Source organism: Nicotiana tabacum, chromosome 3 (assembly GCF_000715075.1).
Source record: "Nicotiana tabacum cultivar K326 chromosome 3, ASM71507v2, whole genome shotgun sequence".
NCBI lineage: Eukaryota > Viridiplantae > Streptophyta > Magnoliopsida > Solanales > Solanaceae > Nicotiana > Nicotiana tabacum.
This window is the reverse complement of record NC_134082.1, coordinates 87,981,032-88,002,522: the sequence shown is the minus strand read 5'-3', so window position 1 is coordinate 88,002,522 and position 21,491 is coordinate 87,981,032. Positions and strand designations below refer to the sequence as shown.

Sequence of the window (21,491 nt, the reverse complement as noted above, 5' to 3'; positions counted from 1 at the left end):
TATCTTGTCGAGGGGGGAAAAGTGGTCCCCCGGTTTTCACCGCATACAAATACTTTATATTGGACATGATTTTACTATTGGTAATTCTTATCGGCCTTATCAATGTATTTACTGCATATTTTTTATGATTATTCATTACTTGAATATTTTATTTGAATGATTGCGGTGAGAATGAGAAACTTTTGAGGCAATTTAACATGAATACATCATTTGGATGTTCATTTTTGTAAGAAGAAGAAACATCTTAACTTATAGGTGCAAAACCAAAAATCAGAAATATCCAAACCAATTAATCCGAATCTAAACTTAAAAAATCCGATCCAATCCGAGCTTATTTGAATTGGATTTGGATTGTTATTTCTTCAATCGAAAAATCAAAAATCTTAATTGAATTATTATATTCAATCCGAATTACCCGAATGCTCACCCCTAATAATATTAGAAAAAGTCAAACTAGAGGTAAATTTTGTTTCTTTCTCAAAGTAAATAAAAAAATAAACTTTACAATATCAAAAGAATTACACATGAAAGAAATACGCACGAAGTTTACATTTTATTATCTTATGACGTAATAAAATGCATCAAGAAGGGACCAATACATCTAACTATAAACTTTTGAACTCGTAGCCGATTATTTTGAATTTGAATGTGCCATTCATTTTTTCTCTCATAAAAAAATCTTTATATTAACAAAATATTAAGCTTAATCAATTTTCAGAATATACTTTATGATAAATTTCATTCAATTTAACACTATCACAAAATTCTCTCTATCAAAAAACTCTAATACCCAAAATCAAGTCTTTCACCATGAATCCGATCAACAATCCGATGGCGGGTAGCCAGCAAAGGGTGCAATTAGCACTCACCAACCCAACTGCGTATGGTTTTCTTACCAAGACAAGCTACTTGGCGGGAATTGAGGCTGCCACGAACGGAGGGGGAAAAAAGGATTGCAACTGGATCATAGGCCATATGAATTCATAGACAGGAAGGCTAAGGTTATCTTCTCTAAGGAAGAAGACGAGCTATTAGCAGAGAAGTGCATATTGACAATAGTGGGAACGTTTTCTCGAACACGCCCTCAAATTGACAAAATTAGGGATGAGTTCAAGAGAATTTTCCCGCTGCAGAGTACTATAAAAATCGAGGCATATGATTGGAGGCATGTGTTCATTGATTTTGCAGATGAAGATGATTTCAATCGATTATATGCAAAATCATCGATGTTGCTTTATGAAATGGTCATGCGAATTGATAGATGGACTAGGAAATTCAAAGCGGATTTGGAATCGAACCTAGCCCCGGTTTGGGTTAAGTAACCAGAACTGTCGTGGCACTACCATGCCTGGGCAGCGATGGAACGAATCTTGGAACCAATAGGTCCCCTGATTGCCCTAGACAAAGCCACTGTGGCGCGCACAAGGCCTACTACGACGAATGCTCGTGTGGAGTTTGACCTGACCAAACCAAGGATTAAGGAAATTCAAGTTGTACTAATAGATAACAATGGTGAATTTGACACCTTCAATCAAATCATACGGTATGAAAGTGTCCCAGAATTCTGCTACTATTGTAGAAAGAAAGGAAATTCATACGAGCAATGCAGGAACCAACATAAGAAAGAAGAAGAAGCAGGCTCATCCGGTGTGGTAAAGGAAAGACCAACAGAGAGACATACAAAAAATGGAGAGGGGGAATGGATAGAGGTCAAGAAGAATAAAATAGCAAGAAAAGGCACACAAGAATCCAACAAAAAGCAGCTGAACTTACCAAGCAATACACAAGTCACTAAGAATACAAAGCAAGTAAGACCAAAAGCCTTACATGAAGAACCAATGACTCAGGATTCTAGGCCAGAGGAAGATGAGGCAGAGCAGTACCACATGGTACTAGATAACACAATAGATGAGAATAAAATAGAAGAAATCGGGCAAAGGCATAACAAAGAAGTCAAAGAGGAAGAAGGCAAAGAAGGAAAAGAACATAACTCTTAAAACAGGTGCAAAAAAAAGGTCTGCGAAGGCTAAAAAGCACAAGGAGATTGTTCTGGAAGAGGAAAAGGAACACGACCTTATTGAAACAACAAAACTCCTCAATGTGACAGAAGATCAAGTAAGAAAAATCACCATAGGGAAGAGGAGAAAACATAGATCAAAGATCCCATCCCAAAGCCTACTTGAGTGGGATAAAGAAGACAATAATCTAGAAAGCAAACCTTTTCCAATGCTAAACCTCAAACCAGTTGAGGTTAGAGGAGAACAAGGAGAGCACAAGCTCAATACATAATTCCTATTGAAGTACACTCACTCACCAGGGAAGTCCCTAACGCATATCTCTGGTGGCATAGGTGGATACAGGGGGCTAGGCAGAACAAATAATGAAGTTGACACGGACATGGTACCAAACACTCAGGATCCAAATCCATCACAACAAAATGATGAAGATGACAAAGTCAGATCAGATGACAAAAATATGAGAAGACCACACAGGGCTAAACTTCGAAGCTGGAGAAAATACAATGTCCAATGTCCAGAATAGAATATCTCAGCTTAACAATCTATCCCCTAGGAAACACAAGGTCTTGGTGGACAAAGTCAGTGGGCATCATCAAACACAAACAAGTAGAAAAAAGGGGTCAAAGACCTCCACCCTAAATGTGTCCCATGATTAATACACTGTCATGGAACATAAGGGGCATGAGGTCCCAACAAGCTTCAGAGAGGCTTAAAACACTTCAAAACCAATACAAACTTCCACTTATAGCTTTACAAGAACCTAAAGTCAGATCAGCAAAAATTAAAAGGTTTCACTACAAAAAGAACAGTGTTTAACGATGGAATATAGTGACAAGCAATATTCTGTAGCTAAATAATGATGGATTAGCGATGAAATTTGTATTTTATCACCAAATAAGCTAGAAGATAATTTGTACCAAATATAGCGACGGATTAGCAACAAAAACTTAAATTCCTCGCTAAAATTGGCGCTAAATATTAGCACCTTTATTTTAGCGACGAATACTGGGTGACAAAAATATTGAAACTTAGCGACGGATTTAACGTCCAATAATCCATCGCAGAATTCATTTTACTTATCAAGGCATTCGAAAGTTATCTGCGACAAAATATTCCGTCGCTAATTTCCTAAAATATAATTTCATTAATTACTATTTGTGATAGAATTTCGGTCCGTCGCTATTCCATCGTTAAATTTCCGTCCCCAAAATTAAATTATCCTAGGTAAAAGACCTTCCTAACCATTAGGGCACAAACACCCTAATTTCTCCATTGTTCTTCCTATTTCTTCTCTTTCTCTTCTTCGAAGGCACAAACACTGAGACTTCAGCACCTCCATTTTTTCAGTCGACGATCCTCAACAAAGGCTGAGACCTCAGCAGCGTAGGTTTTCAGTCAAGGGTTTCCTATTTTTGCAAAGGGGTTTTGTTCTCAGAGGTATGGGCTTGCTTTCTTCTGATATTTGACAAATTAAGTGTCAAATCTTTGACAATTTCGTTACTTTTCTTGTGTTAAAAAGTGATTTTTTTATACCTATCTGAAAAATAGAAGAAAACCTTTGAAACTACAATTTTTTGCTGCGAATCTCTGAAATTCGAAGTCATGTGTTTGTAGAATTCTGAAACTCGAAGTCGTGCGTTGATTTTAAGGATTGCATGTCCTTGATAAGGTAAGCTTCTTTGTGCAGTACTTACTACCTTATTCCTGTTCTTTTGTAAATTCAATTATTTGTATTCATATAGCAGTAGTTCTTCTTTCTTCTGTGTGATTATCCTAAGTCAAAATATTTCTTATCCGCGCATGGTCTTCCTCTTCAATCTTAAGGAATTGCAGTAAATTTCTATGAGAGATTTCAAACTTCTCCTGATGTTTACTCTGTTTTTATGCTAGCTTGATCCTGACCAGTTAAAGGGCAAGTAAATGTTGTTGTCATTGTTTGCCTTAATTGGCTGCATTGTCATCATAAATGCATCTGAAATCTGCACCTTTTAGCTGAGTTGTTACTGTAACTAATGATTTATGTCCAGTTTGATCTGTTATTTCTTGCATTTGAATTGATATCTCTTGAGTCATATGTTGTAAAATGTAATACCATGATACTTTTCAGAGTGATGTACTGTTTGCTAGTAATATAAGAGTACCTTACTCAAAGATTTGCTAAGATTTGGGAGCTGTGGTTCTCTGTCCAGCTGATTTTGAGTTAGTTTCAAATTGTCACTAACCTTAAGAGTAAGGAAATGCTTAACAGAAATGCTGAAAAATTGAGAATATATGTTTTTCCATGATAGAACCAATGCAGTTTTTTAAGGATTATCATGTATGTTATGAAAAAGTGTTGAAAAGGAAAGAAATATACTTCAAGTATTTTTAACTCTTTAACATTAAGTGCCATAAAAGGACACAGGAACACCTATATGTGTCACCCTCTGTCCAGCGATTTAACACAATGGTAGAATTAAAGACCTTCTTTTTTTTTCCTACTATCACCTCCCTTTATTTAAACACCACCATTTTCACTTCAAAAACTTCATACAACAAAATACTGTTTTTCCATATATTAAGGGACAATGTGAATATTTCTGTTGTTTTCACTGTTTCTTGAGCTGTGGGATTACATTGAGTTTGTTGTTGTTGTTGAATATTTCTACGTTTGCACATTGTGTTACATAATAGTGGAATTGTAGTACTTGGTAAAATATGGCTTTGATTGGCAGAAGGTATATGATTCTGCTGCTTGTAATTGAAAGTTTTGTTTTTCTATAGATGAGTAGTGCAGTCCGTAATTAGTCATTGCACTTAGATAGGTTAGGATCAAACATCTCTGTTTGGGATGAAAGCGATTTTCCACCATTTAAGATAAAACAAGTGCAATATAGTCTTGAGATTTTGAGCAATGTGAGTTCTTTGAAAGAACTTTCTGTAATATATGCCTTCAAGTACAAGTTTAATCAAATCAATGATAACATTTATTCAAACACTTTCACTTCTTGCTGAAAAGCCTTCAATTGCTGCAGTTTGATCCTGAATTGGCAGCAGTTGTTGCAGCAGTCATAGCAGCAGCTGTTGCACCTACTTTTATACCCCCTGCAGCTTTAACAAGCTTTAACAACTTCTTGTTTATTTTAATATTAAATAGGAACATGGACAATCTAGAGCGTGATTGGATGTACAAAAGGTTGGATGGCCGAGAGGGTATTAATTCAAGTTTTATAACTGGTGTGAACAAGTTTCTCCAGTTTGCTTGTTCTCAGCGCAATCGCATGAGTGGTGACAATGTTAGTTGTCCATGTAAAAAATGTCACAACATTAAATACATGGATGTTGAAACTGTTAAATTGCACCTTTATCGGTATGGATTTGTTGAGAACTATTTTCTTTGGAAGTATCAAGGAGAAAAAGATGTGACCGGTGAGATGTCTTCTAGTTGTGATTTGCATGGTGGCGCTCAACCTGAATTGGGATATGAGAATCCATATCGACAAATGGTCTTGGATGCAGCTGGACCCAATTTTGGCCATGGTTTGAGCTGGCATTCTTATAATAATATTGAACCTAAGTCGTCTCATTCTTATGAACCTTCAATGGAGGCAGAGCCTAATCCTTCAATGGAGGCGGAGCCTAATCCTTCAATGGAGGAGGAGCCAAATCTTGAGTGCCAAAGGTTTTATGATTTGCTACAGGCCACTGATGCAAAATTATACCCTGGTTCTTCCCTCTCTCAACTCGCAGTGGTTTCCGGGATGTTAAATATTAAAATGGAGAATACTTTATCACAAAGAGGTTATAACCAAATGATGCAATTGTTGAAAGAGGCTTTACTAGAAGATAACACAATGCTTGATAACTATTACGAGACCAAGAAGCTAGTGCGTAGCTTGGGTTTGCCAGTTGAAAAGATTGATTGTTGTAATTTTGGATGTATGTTGTATTGGGGTGAAGATGAGGACCTCACATCTTGCAAGTTTTGTGGCCACTAGAGGTACAAACGTCATTTCGGTTCTCGTAAGAGGAAATTAATCCCTTACAAAACAATGTATTATTTTCCTTTGATTCCTAGATTACAGAGATTATATGCATCTCATGCTACAACCACTGATATGAGATGGCATCATGAGCACAAACAAGAGGATGGAGTAATGCGTCATCCATCAGACTCTGAGGCTTGGAAGCATTTCAATGAAACTCATCCTTTTTTTGCTGCTGAACCAAGAAATGTGAGGTTGGGATTATGTACTGATGGTTTTCAACCCTTTGGTCATTCAGGGAGGAAATACTCATCATGGTCAGTGATTGTCACTCCATACAATTTGCCTCCAGGGATGTGTATGAAAGAGGCGTACATATTCTTAACTGTCATTATTCCAGGGCCAAACAACCCTAAACAAAAATTGATGTTTATCTACAACCTTTAATAAAGGAATTGACCTGGTTGTCGGAGACGGGTGTAGAAGCATTTGACATCTCAAAAAAACAAAATTTTCAATTAAGGGCCGCTTTGATGTGGACAATCAATGACTTTCCAGCATATTCTATGTTATCTGGATGGAGTATTGTCGGTAACTTAGCATGTCCTTATTTTATGGAGGAAGCACAATCCTTCAGATTATGTCATGGTGGGAAAACAACTTGGTTTGACAGTCATAGAATGTTTCTTGACCAAAATATCCGTTTAGGAGAGATCGTAAAATCTTTCATAAAGGTCAGACTGTTAGAAGGCTACCACCACCCCTTAGGACAGGAGAGGAAATCTTGAACCAAATTTGTGAGTTGGGACTGAGAAAAGTAACTGAGCTAGATGCAGAAGAAGTTAATGGGAGAATTTATAGGTGTTGTGGATGGAAAAAGAGAAGCATTTTTTGGGATTTGCCTTATTGGAGCTCTAACATGATCCGCCATAATCTCGATGTTATGCATATTGAGAAGAACGTCTTTGATAATGTATTTAACACAGTTCTTAATGTTGATGGCAAAACAAAAGACAATCCAAAGGCACGTGAAGATATGGTAAACTACTACGATCGACCGTAATTGGAAAAGAATCCTATTGATGGAAGCTATCCCAAAGCTGCATATACAATAGAGAAGAATCAAAAAATTGCCTTGTTCAATTGGTTGGAAAATGTGAAGTTTCCAAATGGGTATGTTTCGAATTTGAGTCGGAGCCTAGACACAGACAAGTATAAATTATTTGGTATGAAAAGTCATGATTGCCATGTGTTCATGCAACGATTAATGCCTATTGCCTTTCTGAGCTATTTCCTAGTAACGTGTGGCAAGCACTTACGGAATTGAGCTTATTTTTTAAGGATCTCACCTCGATTGTTCTTCGAGTGGTGGACATGGAGAGATTAGAGGCAGGCATCCCACAGATCTTGTATAAGTTGGAGTGTATATTTCCTCCTAGATTCTTTAACTCAATGGAACATGTGCATGTACACCTACCATATGAAGCAAGGATTGTTGAACCTGTACAATATCGATAGATGTATCCTTTTGAGAGGTTATGACCTTTTTATGCTCTTATTATGACAAATATGATACACATGACTTTATAAATTTAATGGTCTATCCATTTACTTGTATAGGTACCTTCAAACTCTTAAAAAATGATAGGGAATAAAGCTAGTGTCGAGGGTTCAATTTGCGAAGCATACTTGATGATGGAATCAACACAATTGTTTTTTCATTATTTTGAACCTCATGTCATGACACGTAATCATAATGTGGCCCTTAATGATGATGGTGGTGTTATGGAAGATCTTGAAGGAAATTTATCAATATTCACCCATCCAGGCCGACTATGGAGAGAAGGAAAAAAGAGAAGTTTGTCCCTCGAAGAAATCAAGGCAGCCCAAACTTATATTCTACTAAATTGTGTAGAGGTTGAGCCGTTTGTAAGGTATCATTTTTTTAATAATAATAAATATATCCATATATTTTGAGTATGTATTTAACTTATTTTGTTGCAATGAAGTATGTACATACAACGGTTGCAAGAAGAATTCTCCAACCTATCTCAGGATCAAATAAATGAGAGTCTCGAAATGTGTTTTGCTATATGGTTCAAAGAATATGTAAGACTATAAAAATCATTATCTTTTAAGAAATTATGTACTTAAATTGGCTTGTTATATTTAACCAAGTCTTATAAATTATTTGAAATAGGTTCGATGCAACCACGTTGAGAACCAATTCTTGTGTAGTCTTGTTCATGGACCATTAATAAGCGCAAAATGTTATCCGGTGTATTTTGTTAATGGATATAAATTTCACACGGAATGTCATGGTAGTGCAAGATCAACAATTAATATTGGAGTTTGTATCTCGGATCCAATGTTGGTGACTATTATGGACGGATACAAGAGATTATACAACTGGAATACCACGAAGAACCTTTAAAGCAAATTGTATTATTCAAGTGTGAATGGTTTGATCCAACTGTGAATGTTGGTGTCAAAGAGCATAACCAATACAAACTAGTCGATGTGAACCATCATCGTCATTTTAACAAGTACGAACCTTTTATTCTTGCGATGCAAGCAACTCAAGTGTGTTATGTGCCTTATCCTAGCACGAAAAAGGACAAGGATGATTGGGTAGCTATTTTGAAAGTTAAACCTCGGGATGTTATAGAACTTCCTGATGAGGCAATAACATCAACTCTAGAACCAACTCTTCCATTCCAAGTTGAAGAAGTTGAAGTCCATTTGATAGATATGAATTTCACCACTGATGAGATATAATCTTACATGATCCAAATGGGGATATAATTGAAATGGTTGAACCCATTAATGATGGACTATTGATAGAGAATCAAGAGTTCGAAGAAGAATCTTCAGAAGACGAGTATGAAACTGAGGATGAAAATGAGGAGGATGATGAGGAAGAGTTTGAAGAAGAAACAGATGATGACTAGTGTGTTGATAATGCACTACTATATTTTTATTGAATTTTGGTTTTTTAGTAATCTGTGTGGTATGTTATAAGTCATATATCTATTTTGTAGTATAATCTATAGAGAATCGAATTGAATACCACGTTTGTAGTAATATAAATGGTATAGTACTCTTCTAGCTTACATTGTGTTGTGAATCGAATACCACGTTTGTAGCATGTATTTTTCTACTTTGTGTTGCTTCAATATTGAATTTTTTTGATGAATCTACCTTTGTTTCTTTGCTGCTAAAATGAGATAAAGAAGCAAGCTCATTAACAGAATCAGCAATTTCTTCGACACAAATGACGATATCGGTTAGTATTGATGCAACTACAGCCACTAGTATGACTTCTAGTAAGTTAATATCTTCCCAGAAACCTAATATGAGAAGTGATTTCAGGTTCTTGGCTGCTGTTTTGGCGTTTGAGACATGTTTATTAGCTGACAAGGGAGAAGTCATTGTTTTTATAGAATGTGCTAGTTCTTTTAGTGCTTTCCCAGATTCTATGCTCATTTTTATTGTTGTTTCCTTGATCATTCCCTTGATCTCTTCAGGTGCCTGCAATGGAGTCACCATGTATCTCTCTGCATTTTGTTGAATTTTATAAGCTTTCATACTAGCTTAGCTTCTGTAACTTAGCTTCTGCTTGTTTGAATTTTCAGTAAGTTAGCTTCTGTAACTTAGCTTCTGCTTGTTTGAATTTTATAAGCTTTCATACCAGCTTAGCTTCTGCTTGCTTGAATTTTCTATAACTTAGCTTCTGCTTGTTTGAATTTTATAAGCTTTCATACTAGCTTAGCTTCTGCTTGCTTGAATTTTCTGTAACTTAGATTCTGCTTGTTTGAATTTTCAGAGACTATACTACTCAGGTTAAGTTGGAGCAGCCCATTGCAGCCCAAGAAAAGGAGCAATTGGAAATATGCCTCGAGGTAGAGGTCGAGGTAGTGCAGGCCGTGTAGGTAAATCTTCAGTTAGGGGTAATTTTTCTACTCGTGAAAATATGCCTACTGTTCCCATTCCCACAATCAATCCTCAACAAGGTGGTACGAGTTCCTCAGGTGGACCGGATCACATCAATCAAGTTCAAACATTAGGTCCTAGTAGTACGCCACCTATTCAAACATCAGGCCATGGTAGTACCCCAACTATTAATTTGGAACCATCTCCAAATACCCCTAATCAGAGCAACACAATAGGCGAGGGTACATCTTCTCAAAGCAACATAATAGGCGAAACTGAGTGTAGCAGTACCCGCCGACCGCGGACGCTTCTTACTATTTCTCCTACAGGGTTAGTCCATACTTGTACTATTACTTTTGGTATATTGTTATTGATACATGGTATTCCTTTAAATAATGTCTTCTAATTTGTTCAGGTTAGAGCCTTCATATGAATGTTCTGAGTTTATAACTACGTCTTTCAAGAATGAACTTGATCCTAATGGATTCAACTAGAAAAATCAAATGAGTTAAAAATAATTATTTTGGAGAATTCAAGGTATAATCCATCACAATTAGATTTTGAAAGTATATTAACTTTTATATGTAACTTATTAATGTTATTACTTTATAAAATTATTTCAGAAGGCTTTCTACTGGGATTCTTCAATTGATAGTGCGGTGCAGATCCAATGGGAGCGTAGGGCAGCAAGAATATACAGTGATTTTGTTAACAAACTAAAAGCAAATATGGTTCAACCGGACACTATTCCAAATAATGTGTGGGAAAGTTGGTCGAGACTTTGGAAACATCCTAAGTGTGTTGAAAAGTCAGAAATAAATGCAAAAAATCATTGTGGTGGGAGCGAAATTGCCACTGGGACTCATACATGTGGCTCTATCAGTGTTGGGGAGCATCGCAAGAGACTTGTAAGTGTATTTATAACTTTTCCCTGGATTTGTACTGTGTGCATGTTCACTTGCAACCCCAGATTCCTCTGTTCCAAAAGTGGATTCTATATTTTACAAGAAAAGGGTACATATATGAACTTGAAAAGAACTTATATATGTTCATACCTTAATGTGGAAATATATTCACCACTTAGGTTGTTGTGGGATATCAATAACTTCTCCTCATAGTTTTCTCCTCCAAATATACCAATAATATTGTCCGAGCTGTGTTAAACATGAAATTACCAATGAAACTTCTGATCGAGGAGATACCATAATACCAAATAGTTGATAGAATCAAAACAGACAGTCAAGTTTCACAAGAATATTAAGCAGAAGACAAAACTGATAAGAGTGTTTCATGCTTTTACTATGAAGGCCTTTTACTCTTAAAATTTCCTACAAAAACATCTTCTCAATATATTTCTATAAAATGTAATATTGGCAATATTCTTTTCATGCATTTTACTATCAAATGTTTGTTTTGAAAGTATTTTTAGGATTTGAAGTAATTTCGATATCTGAATTCACTGACTTTTTTTCCACTGAATTATCTAATCATATGACATCACTCGATTCTGTCAAAATCATTAAAGCATTTCCTGTATGTAGGAATGAAAGGGTATATGTTCTCTTGCATAGATGCCTCACTAGTAACTTCTTTAGTTCCATCCCTTTATTATTTAGTACCTATACTAGTTTATATAATTTTTTATGTCTATCATCATTATTTCCTTTATCTTCCTCCCTCCTCCATCAATTTATCAAAGCTGTTTTGAGTAATGATAGTGTTCTGATCCATAGCTCATTTGATAGAATCTTCCATATTTTTCTTTATACATTTACTGCTCCCTTTTTTTTATTGAGTTCTTTTTAGATTTTGAGCTGCCAGTCATTTCCTAATCCATATTGAACAATTTAACTAAGTAACTTTCCCGGCTCTTTGATCATGATACTATTAGGTGTGTTGTTGAGTAGATACTCATGTTCTTAAGCTAGTTCTGCATTGTCTTTTATATTTGCCTGTTAAGTTGGTTGAAACACTTAAGTCAGCTCATTTTAAAAGCCTTTTGTCTTCAGCCAAAAGCTAAACAGCTACTAAAATCTTGGTTTTGGAAAATGTCAGATAATGGTATTTAAAGAATAATTTAGTTTCTATATTTTCACTCCAATTTGAAGTCAATATATAGATACTGACTTTAGTCTAAACTGGAAAATAGAACTAAGAAGAAAAAATATAAAAGAGAATTAACTTAGTAGATACTATAAATACTCTAGATAAGGGGTGTATTTTTAAATTAGATCTTGGTGTGTACTCTTTGAAATATAAAGTTGATAGAAATTGGGAAAAGTTGAAAAGGTCTTATAAGTATTTATTTGGTATACTTACGTTAGTTCAGGGTTGGCTGCTAACTGTCATTTGACTAACATTTGGTGGTTCGGTAAAATTTTCCATTGCTAAAATAAGTCTATAAGCTTATAAGCATTTATTTGGTATCACAAACCAGTCTGCAGCCTCATATATGCTCTCAGATATGCTCTGCAATGAGGGATGTCAAGCTCTTGATTTTGCACCTATAGACTTTCGATGTTTTTCGTGGTTAATTACCTGAAAATTTAATCAGCTATTTGAAGTAAACAAACATGTTCTTTCTTTGAAATACAAAGGAAATTAAGTTTGTGAAATTTGAAGGATTAATATTCACCTTGTCCTGATGAACAACTACCTTAGGATGTAATATCTGTGTCATTTTGTCCTCTGAATATTCAAACTGTTTCTGCTTTGCATACTTCTTGGAACACAATCCTTTCATTACCTCTGTGTATAATGAAGAAAAAGGTGTAACTACATAACACATCAAGAACCAAGATAATCCCTCCGTTTCAATTTACTTGAACTCATTTGACTGGGCACGGATTAAAAAAATCTTATTGGCTTTTGTTAATTGTTGTCATTTTAACTGATGGTGTAAAATAATTTTTGCTATTACTATATATATGTTGAAACTATTTCTTTTATTCTTTTGTGCCTTGCACACACTCTTTTTAGCGTTCAACTCCTTAGCAAACTTCAGGTTGATCGAGATTCGCTTAGTGTACCCTTTTGTTTCTCTATCTTCTTAATTGAATAATTTTTGTATAGGCTGTTAAAAAGGGTCGAGATCCAACACCAAATGAGTTGCATTTGCACGTCCATACACATGGTAATGATGGAAAATCTTTTGTTACTGAGAAATCACGAATCGTACATGTAAGATAACTTTTTAATTGACTTTACTTTCATTTTTTTTTTTGTAAATTGAATGTTCTTATTAACTCTTCTACAGGAAAAATATCAGGAGATATTACAATAACAAACACAAACTCAATCTGATATTGATCAGTGTAAAGCATATTATCAAGCCGCGGGAGGAGAAAAGAAAAAAAGAGTATATGGTCTTGGATCGCAAGCAAAATGCTTCTACGGGCCAAATCTTCATGGCTCTCGTGGATCTGATGCTACATCGTCAACAACACCTCCAAATTCTCAATCAACACCGACAGGAAATCTGGATGAGTTAGTGATGCGATTGATTCCTGCACTGACAGATCATATAGTTCCTGTAATCGTTGAGCGGGTACGCGAATTAGTTTCCTTACCCTCGCATCAGCCAAATACTGATATGGAAACTACAGTTCCAACATCTTCTACTGCTGCTAACATTGATGAGCTTCACGCATTGGGTTCTGATGATGACTGTAACTCTCCAGCCCAACGTAGTTAGCTTACTTTGTTTGGACATTATTGTTCGTCCTTGTGGATTTTTTGTACTTAATGATACTGTTATATGCATTATGCTATATATTTTGGACCTTGGAATTTATATTAATATCAGTGACTTTTTATTAAGTGTATTTAATAGTTTATATAATATGTTTGAACAGAGTACATTTAAAATAATAAATAAAAAGAATTTTAAAAAATCAGCAATATAGTAAAAATAAATCAGTGACAGATATGTTCCGTAGCTAAAATTATCGCGTAAAATTAAATCTTGCGACGAATTGGCAACAAAAGGTTTTTATTGCAAAAAGCAGGGACAATTATCTATAACACGGCTAGCAACGGACAATTTCGTTGCTATAAGAACAAACGACAAATTTTATTATGTATTGCAGCGACGAAAGACATCAAAATAGCGACAGAAACAAGCTCTATAGCGACGGATATTTCCCTCGCTAAACTTTGCTACAAAAATATGTCGTCGCTACTCCGTCGCTAATTCTGCGACGGTTTCGTATTTTTCGTTGCTATAAGCCTAGCAACGAGGATTTTAGGGACCAACTTGAATCTGTCGCTATTCCGTCACTAAACAAATTTAGCAACAAAAAACATTGATTTAGCGACGGAATACGGTCGTCCATAAACGCTATTTTTTTTTGTAGTGTTTCCATTTCGGCTGGGAATGCACCATTATTTTTACAACTGCAATAACAAAATTTGGTTATTCTGGACGTCTGACATACAACTAGATATTTTGGAATATGAAGAACAACATGTCACGTGTAAAGTTACATTACCGATGAATCCTACCCCAATTCATATTACTATAGTATATGCAAAATGTACAAGAGAAGAAAGGAGACAGCTATGGGATGACTTGAGAAACTGGGGACATAGAATTCAAGGCCCTTAGGGTGTAATGGGATACTTTAATGTGATACTTGAGGCAGAAGAGAAAAAAAGGGCAAATCTTTTAGAATCAACAAAAGCATAGATTTCATAAACTGCATAAAAGATTGTGGACTTCAAAACGCAGGATATTCAGGGAACATTTATACCTGTAGTGACAATAGAGGCTTCCCAAAAACAATCTAGATGAGGCTGGATAGGTTGCTCATAAACTCAGAATGGTTCGATATATTTAATGAAACAACGGTCCAACATCTAGCTAGACTGAGCTCGGATCATGTGCCACTGCTAATTACTCTAAAATCATCTGATAACGGGGGACCTAAATACTTTAAATTCCTAGACTTATGGTCCAAGCATGAAAACTTCAAAAAAGTGGTCCAAGAAGTATGGAAGGAGCCAGTAGACGGCAATGCCATGTGGAAACTTTATCAAAAACTCAAGAGGACATGCCAAAAACTAAGTACGTGGTCCAGAGAAGTGTTTGGAGACATATACGAGGAACGAAAGAGACTAGAGAAACACATTGCGGAGCTTGAAAAGGAGTTATATTTGGATCACTCGGCAGAAAAGAGAGCAGAGTTGAATAAGTGCAAAGCAAATTACCTCCAATTTCTCAAGCTTCAAGAGGCAGTCCTTAGACAGAAGGCTAAGGACAATTGGCTAAAAGATGGAGATAGAAACGCAGCTTATTTCTACAACACTATAAAGGGGAGAAGGAAAAGGCTGAATATTCAAAGAATACAGGACGCCAATGGAAAGTGGATAGAAGGGAGCCAGGAAATTGCAGATGCTGCTATAGAGCACTTCCAGAGAATTTTCAGTCATCATAGTGCTTCAAATAATTTCTCAGCTCTAGACAACATAACAACTCGGATTATAGAGGATGATACTTTTATGCTCATAGCAGTGCCAGACCTAGAAGAAGTGAAACAAGCAGTATTCTCCTTTAGCGCATAGAGTGCCCCAGGCCCAGATGGCATTGGTGCCTTATCCTACCAAACATGGTGGCAAATAGTTCAAAATGATGTGTATGACTTTGTGGTGGCCTTCTTTGAAGGGGATGCTATCCCTAGGTTCTTCTCACACACATGCTTGGTGATGATACCAAAAACTGAACTCCCACAACACCTAACAGACCTAAGACCAATCAGCTTGTGCAATGTGTCAAGCAAGATCTTGGCTAATATGTTGAATACAAGACTGTCTCAATTGCTGCCAAAAATTATATCTAGCAACCAATCAGGTTTTATCAGAGGTAGACTAATCTCTGAAAATATAATGTTGGCACAAGAGATACTTAAAGGAATACGAAAACCAACCCAAGGTAAAAATGTGCTGAAACTTGATATGGCAAAGGCATATGAAAGAGTTGTTTGGCCTTACCTGTATAAACTAATGGAGAAATTGGTCTTCTCAGAGGTATGGATTAACATGATCCACAGACACATATCAAGCAACTAGTATTCATTAATTATAAATGGCCCAAGGCATGGTTTCTTCACATCAGAGAATGGCTTGAGACAAGGCGACCCTATATCGCCATCATTATTTGTTCTAAGTGTCAAGCTGTTATCCAATATGCTGAATAACCTCTATGAGAATAGAAGATTCACAGGTTTCTACATTCCAAGGCAAGGGCCGCAAGTCAATCATCTAGCATTTGCGGACGACATGATACTATTTGTTAGCGGCAAAAAGAAGACAGTGAGTCTAGTTATGAAGACTTGTGACAAAATATGAAAAATTTTAGGCCAGCAGATTAGTAAAAGTAAGAGTTGTTTCATGGTGGCTCCGGGAATACCCTCAGGCAGAATAAGAAGGATTTCCTCCATTACAGAAATGCAACACAAACAATTCCCAGTCAAATAACTGGTATGTCCATTATTCGTATGGAGACAAAAGATAGCCTATTTCTCCAAGATGATCAATAAAGTAACTAGCAGAGTAAAAGGATGGCAAAATAAATTTCTTTCTCCTGGAGGTAAGGCTATACTCATTCGACATGTCCTTCAAGCGATTCCCATGAAGAGGAACGGATGGGAAAGATAGGCACCACTGGATCGCATGGAAGACACTATGTCAACCATATAGTGAAGGGGGAGTTCAAATTAGAAGACTCCAAGACATTTGCTCGGCATTCATAGAAAACACATGGTGGAACTTGCGAGCAGGGAACTCTCTATGGAGAAGCTTCATGATTGAAAAATATTGCAAAAGAAGACACCCACTAGCCTTACAATGGCGTGCAGGTCAGTCGCAGAGTTGGAAGGCAATGTGTGACATTAAGCTGGAAATAGAACAAAGCATGGTGTGGATATCTGGGCAAGGGAACATATCCTTTTGGTCCGACAATTGGACTAAACAAGGGGCCCTCTTTAGTCTCCTACCAGCTGGAGTCAACCCCAATGATGTCAAGCTCAATGAAGTACTGGTTGAGGTCGAATGACAAATGGAAGAATTGGTGATAGAGGTCTCAACAGCTATAAGAAATTTTTTAGAGGAACAACAAACAGTGCTCTACCCTGAAATTCAGGATAAAGTAGTATGAACTGAAAGTAGCAATGGGCAGTTTTCTGTAGCCACAGCTTGGGATCTACTAAGGCAAAGAAAAGAAGTTGCTTTCATCGATTCAAAAATGGTCTTCGTGACATGGAGGGCGCTACACAATAAATGCCCACAGATGAGAAAATAGCAAAACTTGGTTACACCATCCAACCAAGGTGCTATTGTTGCACTCCAACCTCAACAATACTAGAAACCTCAGCACATCTAATCTAGGAGGGTACATATGCTCAAGATATCTTGGAAAACATTTGCTGCCTCGTTCGGTCTACAAGTTGGAAACCAATAGTACCGCTAGATACTTCTCCAATGGTGGAACCACAGACATATGAATCTGGTGACAACCTTCATGGCTAGGGTATTACCTGCAATCATAACGTGGCAGCTATGGAGATCCAGATGTGCCTCAAAGTATGGGGGAGAAGCACCACTGAGCAGGTAATCCGAAAAGCTTATAGCTGCAAATCTAGTAGAGGTAGTTAGACAAAAGTTCGAAAATATACAACAGCAGCTCTCATGGGATCAGTTACAAAAACTCATTGATCAACCTATGGTGCATAGAACTAGCAAGCTGGTGAGATGGGTGAAACCACCACCAATGTCCTATAAGCTAAATAGCGACGGAAGCTACCAAGAAGGGAACAGTGGAGCAGGAGGAATTATAAGAGATAGTTCTGGAAATTTCGTCTTAGCATACTCATGCTTTCTGAAAAATGGAACAAGCAACGAATCGGAGGGTAAAGCCATGCTATTGGGGCTCAAGTACTGTGTGCAAATGGGCTTGAGCAGAATTATTGCGGAGACAGATTCAGCACTACTCATAGCCTGCGTCAAGGAGGAAGGTGAAATAACTTGGAGAATAATGCAGGCAGTAAGTCAAATCAAACAACTAATGAAAATCAAAGAAATTGTTCCAAAACACTGCTACCGAGAAGCAAACGGAGTTGCGGATAAGCTATCAACAATGAGCCATATACATAGAAGGAACATCATCTTCAATCAGTTTAGTGATTTACCGAGACAAGTGAGAGGACTATTGAAATTGGACAAATGGGAAGTTGCCTCCTTCAGAATCCGCCAACTCAAGGCAGCAAAGATAACATTTGAGCCACCATGAACTTAGTAAAGGCTATATAACCGATCATTTAATTGTTAGTTTACAATTTTTTTGTTTAGAAGGTTGGATTCCGGCCAATCATTATTATGGGAAGGTAAGATGAATGCCCCCTTCCAGCTATGTTCTTGCCTCACAAAAGGAAATAAAATACACATGCATTTTCTTGCTTAATAAAAGTTCAGTTACTTGCGCAAACAAAGTGTATTGAAGATAATTCTAAACAATAATCGAAAGTTGAGGGTAGCATTTGGACTTTTTTTCTCGAAATTTTTCGATACATGAAATCCATCCATTTTTAAGATGAAGATATGTTAATAATAAAAGTAAATACAAGACAATTTATGAATGGGAAAACATGAATAGAAAAAAAATTAACAAAACAATATTCAGCAATTCCAAGTACTCCCTCCGTTTCAATTTATGTGAACCCATTTGATTGGTCACGGAGTTTAAGAAAAGAGAGAAGACTTTTGAACTTGTGGTGTAAAATGAGGCACAAATATTTTGTGTGGCTATAAATCATTGCATAAATATAAATTGTTTCCAAATAAGAAAAGGGGTCATTCTTTTTGGCACGAACCAAAAAGGAAATAGGTTCACATAAATTGAAACGGAGGGAGTATATAGTACATGAGTAAATATCAACCTTTTTCCAATTATTAAATTTAAAAGTTTTCTCTTGAAAAAAAAAGTCAGTTTGTTGGTTGAGCACGCTTTGTAGTATCCAACATTTTGGCCCAACTTGCAATTCCATCCACAAGAAATAGAAAAACCCAAAAAAGGAAATTAGAAAAACGGTAGCAAAGCCGAAAAGTTTGGCGGCTTTTCAAAAGTGGGTCCCAATTAGAAGAATTAGGGGATGAGAAAAAAAGATGCTGCTGATTCAGATGAAAAGAGTCGCTTTATAGAGAATCAAAAAAAGAGTAAAAGCAGAAATATGTTATAAAATAAAGACTATAAAGTAAAGACAAGTATAGAGAGAAATTGATATATTATTTGAATTCAAATTGATGTACATAATGAACTGAAATCTCTTCTATTTATAGAAAAAAGAAAGTTGTTGTGTAAACTGCTACTATACCAGATATGGATAATCTTCTACTGAGAGCAATGTTTATCCATAACAGAGTACTGAAAGGATAAGCTTATTATACCCGATATGGATAATCTTTTACCGGGGGTAATGTTTATCCATAACTGGGTACTGAAAGGATAAGCTTATTATACCCGATATGGATAATCTTCTACCGGGGATAATATTTATTCATAACTGGGTACTGAAAGGATAAGCTTATTATACCCGGTATGGATAATCTTCTACCGGGGGTAATATTTATCCATAACTGGGTACTGAAAGGATAAGCTTATTATACCCGGTATGGATAATCTTCTACCGGGGGTAATATTTATCCATAACCGGGTATCGAAGTGATAAGCTTCTTCAGGAAGCTTATTTCCAATAGAGTACTTAAATAGATAAACATATTTACGGTGGAGTCTCATATGGATAAGCTTCTTCAGAAAGTTTATTTACAACGGAGTACTAAATGAACATCCATAATATAATATATTTATAACACTCCACCTTGGATGTTCATTAAAAGATAATGTGCCTCATTAAAACCTTACTAGGAAAAACCACGTGGGAAAAAATTCTAGTGAAGGAAAAAGAGTACACATATTTAGTAATACGCATTGTTGGCTGCCTCATCAAAAACCTTATAAGGAAAACCCTGTGAGAAAAACCTTAGTAAGGGAAAAAGAGTACAGCGCGCTTTTACTCCCCCTGAAGAAAACCTTATTTCAAATATTTGAGTCTCTTCATTCGAATCTTGTATACCATATTCTCAAAAATTGATGTTGGTAAAGACAATCTGTTGGATTGTCACTTGAACTAATTTGATGCACACCAATGTCACAATTTTCCTGAAGATCATGTATGTAGAATAATTCTGGTGAAATGTTGTTCGTGCTATCTCCTTTTATAAATCCTCCCTTTAATAGTTCTATGCATGAAACATTGCCTTTGTATAATATTGTGGGTCTTTTATCACATTCCAACCCACATGTTTCTCGAATGAATCACTGATCTCAATCATATGCACTCTCTGCTTGCCGATCTGAAATCGAGCTTTATGGGTATCGGATAAATAACCTGCATCTGCATTACCAATACGATCTGCACCACTTTTGTTAGCATTAGCAAGATAAATAAGTGCACCATCTACACCGAAATAGAGTATTTCAGGACCAAGGAGCTCCTCATCCTCTTCTAGAGGTTGGAACGGATCCTTATTCACTTCAAATGATTGAATATTCATTGGTGTACTTAATGAGTACACTTTGTCCATGTAAAAGTATTTTTAAGACCCTCTTGGAGCTCTTCCGGAGTTTGAATAAGATTTATGTCACCAACATAAACAGAAAGTGTAACAAATTTTGATGACATTTTCTTTATAAAAATACATGGAGAAATAACATAATTTATGTAACTTTCTTTCAGCAAATATTTACTGAGGCGATTATACCACACGCGCACAGATTGCTTTAAACCGTACAAAGATCTTTATAATTTGATCGAGTACATTTCTCAAGACTTTAAATTATATGCTTCGGGCATTTTCAATCCTTCAAGGATCTTCATATAGATTTAGTCAAATAAGTCATATAGGTTAAGACTTGTATCTAAATGGTATGACATCTTCAAGTGTCTGGACTGCTAGTCCGATCCTCACAATCTTTTACAATATTGTGCACTATATTGTATTAAATATATCGTCGACGATCATTTTGTGTCAGTTCCGAAGCGACATAACTTGTGGAGATCTCATCACTTTCTTTATTTTCAGGTACCTGAACTTTTTCGGGAGTTTCATGAAATGTTATGTCGTGGGCTCTTCTAGATCTTATTTCCTCCTCATTATGATCATTTTGATCATTAGCTCCTACTATTTTTCAAGGATTGTTACCTTTGGAACCGATTGGTCTACCACGCTTCATGCGTACAATAAACTCTATCCTTCAGGGACTTTAATTTTAATAGGAGCATTTGCAGCTGAAATATGATATTTAATTTTGGATCAGCAAATGCTTCTGGCATTCGACTTGAATTATCGTCTAAGTGAGGATCATGATAATTCGATTCATATAACGTATTTTTCAACTGTTTATTCCATCCCCCAAATGTTAGAAAAACTAACATATATCCCCAATCATCTTTGGGAAACATATCTTTGTGTATTATGGTAGAGAAATTAATCATATATCACACAACAAAAGATAGTAAAAATA

The 21,491-nt window shown here is 36.1% G+C and overlaps 1 protein-coding gene and 1 pseudogene across 1 annotated transcript; one reads left to right on the top strand and one right to left on the bottom strand.

Moving 5' to 3' along the window:
• Nucleotides 1-3,243: 3,243 nt before the first annotated feature.
• On the top strand, nucleotides 3,244-13,740 carry LOC107763348 (uncharacterized; annotated as a pseudogene).
• On the bottom strand, nucleotides 9,089-9,532 carry LOC142176589 (aluminum-activated malate transporter 7-like). The gene has a single exon (XM_075244593.1). It carries the CDS (start codon nucleotides 9,530-9,532, stop codon nucleotides 9,089-9,091), a length of 444 nt encoding a protein of 147 aa, XP_075100694.1.
• Nucleotides 13,741-21,491: the final 7,751 nt, after the last annotated feature.